This window comes from Theobroma cacao, chromosome 6 (assembly GCF_000208745.1).
Source record: "Theobroma cacao cultivar B97-61/B2 chromosome 6, Criollo_cocoa_genome_V2, whole genome shotgun sequence".
In the NCBI taxonomy this organism is placed as follows: domain Eukaryota; kingdom Viridiplantae; phylum Streptophyta; class Magnoliopsida; order Malvales; family Malvaceae; genus Theobroma; species Theobroma cacao.
Genome location: NC_030855.1, coordinates 19315325 through 19321331, shown reverse-complemented (window position 1 = coordinate 19321331; position 6007 = coordinate 19315325). Strand labels below are relative to the sequence as shown.

The 6007-nt window shown below is 33.7% G+C and overlaps 1 protein-coding gene across 3 annotated transcripts; it reads right to left on the bottom strand.

Annotated features, from left to right (window-relative positions):
* On the bottom strand, window positions 402–5413 carry LOC18596142 (putative hydrolase C777.06c). Of its 3 annotated transcripts, none has more exons than XM_007024433.2 (12): window positions 5081–5413; window positions 4379–4506; window positions 4147–4259; window positions 3725–3766; window positions 2589–2644; window positions 2365–2441; window positions 1778–1897; window positions 1409–1485; window positions 1230–1293; window positions 1072–1122; window positions 932–980; window positions 402–714 (listed from the first exon to the last, which is right to left on the bottom strand). In XM_007024433.2, exons 1-12 carry the CDS (start codon window positions 5247–5249, stop codon window positions 596–598), a joined length of 1065 nt encoding a protein of 354 aa, XP_007024495.2. In that variant the 5' UTR covers window positions 5250–5413; the 3' UTR covers window positions 402–595. The 3 variants fall into 3 exon arrangements, with proteins under 3 accessions (XP_007024495.2, XP_017979503.1, XP_017979502.1); XM_018124014.1 differs by having other exon boundaries at window positions 4379–4520; window positions 5081–5261; XM_018124013.1 differs by having other exon boundaries at window positions 4379–4541; window positions 5081–5163.

Below are 6007 nucleotides of genomic sequence, written 5' to 3'. Positions count from 1 at the left end.
AAACTCACCACCGACAATGGGATCTTCCCAAAATTTTGTTGGATATTGCTTTGAGATTGAGGGGCCTAATAATTGAGACACCCATTTTGTTGGGTAACCTATCTGCAACTTCTAAAAAGCTCCTCTATACAAACTGATGCCGTGCAAATTACAATGTCTTTGTGGTAGAACAATGTCAGCACAAACACAAACATTTTCCAAGCAAATACTAGGTTTTTCCACTTCTAGTAGAAGCACATTTTGCTATGGGTATGTAGCAAATACCGAGCTGCATGGCAGAGTTTTAGTTCACAGGAAAAGTTCAGTTCAAAAATTGGCAATTTGCTTTTCGACTGACTTAATTCCTGGCTCAATTAAGGAATTTCAGAAAGAAGAAAATATGATAAAAGCAAGCGTCAAGATCAAGATCAAAATGATTAGCATATCTTGATTCTTTCAATGGTGAAGGTATTCAAAAAGAACTATATGGGGGTAATGTACAATGCCCAATTTAGATCATGTTATCTCATTGAATACAATTGAATTCATTGCTCCAAATCATGGTATAGGAAGTTTTCACAGAGAAAAGAATGCTCATTTGAAAGTTAACATGACGCTAGAGTGTTATCGGTACACGCAATCCATCATAGCTCAATTGTACATCAAGACCCTCGGATTCCATCAATTTTATGAGGTAGTCGTTCACTATTTCATGATCCATCAGATGCATCATGCCTTCACAAATCGAAAGTGCAAAATTAGGAAAATAGTAAGCATGCAATTTTTAATTTTCATACGTATACCCTGATGCTGCAAATGAGAATGATAACAGGCAAAAACAACCAAGGGTTAAAAACCAAAACCCTTTAAATGGATGGAATATGCAGTGACAGAGGCATGAAACTAGAGGGTAGTCAAGACCTTAAGAAAAATGAGCCTAAATTAATCATACCAGTAAAGAGTGTTCTCTTAGGCTTTATCTTCCGCACTTCCTCTAAAGCCTGTAACAAAAATTAAGAGATAAAATTATAAATTTAAAATTCTAATGTTCGTCATGATTTTTTTTTTTCAGAAAGATGTACAAGCAAATACCCTTGGAAGTCCAAAATGCGTTGAAGAAGAACGATCAGGCCTCAAAGCATCCTGAGAGATTATTTGACATATAAGCTGAATAAGAACTGTGATAATACTCGTAGAACAGAGCATTGTTGTGTGTGTGCCTGTATGTATATACAAAGTATGGGAGAGACCAGAATGAGGATTTCACAATTCTCCAGAAGAGGATAAGTTTCTTCAGGTATCTCACTGACATCACTGCAAATGTCAATACCAAATAAACAACACCACCCTGATGAAAACTGAATGAAGTAGTGAAAAAAAAAAAAAACCCTTCTTACATGATCACATCTTTAACACATAGATGCATTACCTAATGTAACAAATATTACCAAATCGAAAACCAAGAGAACGATAACCACGACCATGCCACACTGGTAAAGGGGTAACCTGAAGCACAATATTTTGACAGATAATGCATGTTAGGACCAGAGGCAATTTTCAAGGGGAAGGTGTGCCTACCATTGCCAAATTATCAGTAAAATAATCAATTTAATCATAAAAATTTTAAACGCCCTTTTGACTACATAATACTAATAGCAGCCAAGAATAGAGAGAACCTTTCTCTAGGGCATGATTCGCTTTTTTACAGTCAAACTCATAATTAAACCTTTCATTCCAGTTTCAGGAATGCCACTAAAGAAATTCCAGTTCACACTAAGTGAAGTGCACAACTAATCACCTGTAAATCATGCACAATGAAAGGTTCTTCATGTATGATATTAAATTGCAGCTCTGAGACAGCAGCACCAGGTACAATCACACTTGTGTCTACCAAATAATAATGAGTCTTCTTCATCACCTGAAATTGTTAGGACATCTATTATACAATTGGTCCCAATATCAAAGAAGCGGGAAATAATTCACGCATAACAAACCATTTCAATGGTTTAGTTCTATACTAGCTTACAAATCACTTTTGTCAAAATCTTGAGAGTTGATAACAAATCAAATTTCCTTATGATCAAAATCAAAAAGATGTTGACATAGCAATTATTCTGACCCACCCTATTACATGCACCAGTATAAAGTTTATTGATGAAAACTACTAGCTTCAATACACTATCCCTTTGTATAATGTCATGTGATCTACTTTGGAACCAGTTTTTATTTCCCATTTATTACTAGAAGTTGTCAAAATTGCAAGATATATCCAATAACATAGTGTATTACCAGACACAAGTAAAAATGTATAAAAATCACATATGAATATATTACGTATTCATATGTTCAAAATATAGTAAATAAAGGTAGAACTGGATTCTGGACCTCAAAATCACGATTTGCAACATAAATTGGGATGTGTGGCTGCACATTGTTTGTCCAATCACGTAGATCATCAAGACCTGGGGGAAACATAAAGACAAATTTTTTATGTTAGATGATGTGAGTTTCTATGACAAATGGAAAAGAAAGGAGCAAAAACTTAATCAATCATCATAGCTAGGTTTATCTATTAGAAAGTAATATTAGAAAGTGTTCATGTCAGAGACCTCCAATTGCATCAGCATGAGAATGAGTAATTATAACCGCATCAATTGTTCTTATCCTGACAGAAATGCAACTAGTTACAATGGGTAAAATACATGCAAGTCGACATATATACCATAACATAATCAGAAAAACATTCCTCTGCTGGTCTTTGATGCTTAATGACCTTGAAGAAATGATAATAAACTGAAAAAATTAACATTGCTACAAGAGCAATACACTTAAGGAAGCATCAGAATGGGCTTCAAATTTGGTGCATGCATCATTACCCACATAATCATTTGTTATAGTACACTTCATTATAACTCTAATGCTAGTTTAGGCATTGAGAAAATGTTTACATCCATTCATATCTAGGACCAAAGATAAGACAGTTTTATAACTGCATTCCTGAACTGTAATATGCAAACATAATTTGATGAAACAGTGAAAAATACTTCATTCTTTTCAGTATAAAGAATAAAACTAAATGAAATTTGAATGTGAAAACATGAAAAAGAATTTCTTGTGTACAAATGATTGCCAATAATGGTAGGAAAAACCAGCCTACCACAAGAAAAAGTTAGCTGGTTGATGGTGCCTAGCATATATGGAGATAGCATTATAAAATCACAGAACTTTATAAAAACAGTCATTCAAAATACTATTGCTCATAAGCTACAAATGAAAGAATATAAAAGTTGTATTTCAACCTTATAAATTCAATGGGATTAAAAAAAATACAAAACATCAAGAGTCATACGCATGAGTGCTATAAGATTGACATTAAATTGGCCACTAAAGCCCTTTGATGATCATAATGATAACCTAAAATCAAATGCTACCTCCATCAGGCTGGCAACAAGAGGCTTAAGAGACAGGTAAGGACTATCCCATGCTATAGCCAAGCCAGGTGAAGCAGAAAAATAATAAGGCATAACAGATATAGATTATATTCCATCATAGAATTAAAACAAACAACTTCCACAACTAACTTTTTCACATGTAACAATATCTCATAATACCACAAAGGCTTTAACTTCTCCCAACAATGACCATACTCTAAAGTGACTTAGATTGAACACCATGGACCATTGATCTATAGGCCTTAGATATAGTCATACAAAATTTTAAGAAAGGGATCAGGGTAAAAACTAACCCAAATGCCGGAAACCATCGAAGAGCACTGTGGTAGAAGAACCTACAAAATAGAATCATAGTGTTGAGAAATCATACTGTATAATAATCTGGGGATTGAAAAAGCTAGAAATAATTGAGCAGCCATTAGGTAGTTTTATAGCGGTTTCCAAGAACAAGTTTAGCAATAAGGAGCAAGAATCTTTCATTGGTTTTCTCCCTTGTTTAAGGCAACAACATGATACATGCATCAAACTTTTGAAAGGTTATCCCAGTATAGGCATTAGTGAATCAATAACGCTTTTGAGTTGTGACAAACCTTTCATGTTCAAAGTTTCAACTGGCTTATTGAGTATGTTTAGAACACTTTATTTTCATTTATTTTCCTTTTATATGTTAACTGTAACAGGAAAACTTGATTTCATTAAAATAACCTTCACTTACTTGCCAGCATCTATTAGAATGTTGCAACTTCCAGAAGGCTTAGAGTAACGAATAAGAATGCTTGTATTAAGTCTCCTGTTTTTGTTACCCAGCTCTGCAGCTTTGGTGCAAACCTGAGAAAACCAGAAATCATTTGATATCTTCAAAAAATCAAAGCAGAAATTTCAAACAAATGCAAAGAAAGCGAGGAAAAACTACTAATGATAAACAGATCAGTTCTGACAGCCAGTACCGGGCACTTCTTTACAGGATCAGTTAGGCAGCTGACACGAGGAATGCCTTCACTAGTTCCTGTCCCCATAAAAATGATCTCCGATTGTTCTGCGGGTAACTTTGCTCCAGCATCCTCACTAGCAAAACCTTTATTCGAGGCACTGTAACTAACAATAACTAATCTAACGTGCAAACAACAGCATTGTAGAACCATTATAGACCACATCAACATTATCTTTCAACTAGGTGCATAAAGAACAGTTTAATATTCAATATGTCCCCTTATTTATAAAGAAATGTACTAAACAATAAGCTACTTCTTTTATTGAAGATAAAGTTGAGTAATTGAGCCAACAAGGTTCCCCTGTGTCACTCCGATACTATCTTAACGAGATAATATCATGTTCAAGAGATAGTTAGGTGTGATCAATTATCCAAAAGAGCCTAGTTCTGTATTTAAATACAAAAGCAACCCAAAGGAGCCTAACTTTTGAGTACAAAACGAAAAAAAGACACATTAATCTCACAAAAAGAACAATTCCCCTCTCACTAAAACGAAAGCAAAAAAAGATTCGATAAAAATAGCTAATACCCAGAAAAGATAACCAGCCATTTCTTTGCATACTACTCCAAAAATGCAAACAGATTATAACAAGAACCAAGAACAACTTAAAGGAGAAAACAAAGAAAGAGAGTAAAGAATAGTTAGAAAAGTACATACTAGATTGAAGGCAAGCTTGAAGAAACCTCCTGATTGGGAAGAACCCATTTCTTGGAAATGAAATTGGAGTGTTTTGTATTGATATTTTGCGCTTGTAAGGTGTCAAACTCGTTAAAGAAGGGGTGTATCGAACTGTGCCCAGAAAAGGGACCATTGATAAAGCTACCATTATTTTTCTCTACTTTTTATTTCAAGCTTCTTTTTACTCTTTGCTTTTAGAGCTTGAAGATGAAATATTAATAGAAAATGTGCTTCTACAAGTGAAAAAAGCCCCTTTTCTGGTAGGAGTTTTGGTTAAGAGAAAGTTGGTGGACTGAAGACGACGAAGCATAAGGCCTACCAGTGCCACATTTTTCAGTATGCACTTTTGACCGTTTAGTATTCACTTGTAAACGTCGTCGTTTTAGAACATTTTCTTAAGTCCGAGTGATATGAATTTGGGCTGGGTGTTGGTAACTTTGGGCTTTAACGACGTGAAAATGGGCTTGATTTACTTAAACTTGGGTGATAAGCCCAAAATCATGTACACTAGTATTTGAAATCTCTAGGAAAAGGATGATTAAAAATATAGTTATTTTTTAAATTAAAATATATCTAAAAATTAAAAACAAAGGGAATTAATAAAAAAGAAGAAGATTTATTTTTTGTAGATCGTAATTTTTGTCTCTAAGTTGTTATAAGTTTCCATTTTCTAAATGATAAATACAAATATAAAAGAAAGAACAATGAAAGGGAAGAAAATGAAATGATCAGTCAAAACCATGGTTAGCCAAATCAAATAAATATTCCAATTTCTCTCCTAAAATTAGATTTTAATTTACAATGATGATTATGTATGATTTTAATTGCCTTCATTTCTCTATAAGTAAAATTGAAGTATTAATATTTTGCATTAAGGTGTCACCTTAACTTAAGTAATCAAGTATA

Excerpts from the sequence above, each read along its gene's own strand:
- LOC18596142 (XM_007024433.2), bottom strand. The coding sequence starts at position 5,249 with ATGGTAGCTTTATCAATGGTCCCTTTTCTGGGCACAGTTCGATACACC. Across the intron at positions 3,767-4,146 it reads ATTCTAATAGATGCTGGCAA|GTTCTTCTACCACAGTGCTC; the intron begins GTAAGTGAAGGT and ends TCTATTTTGTAG. Across the intron at positions 715-931 it reads TAAGAGAACACTCTTTACTG|GCATGATGCATCTGATGGAT; the intron begins GTATGATTAATT and ends CGATTTGTGAAG.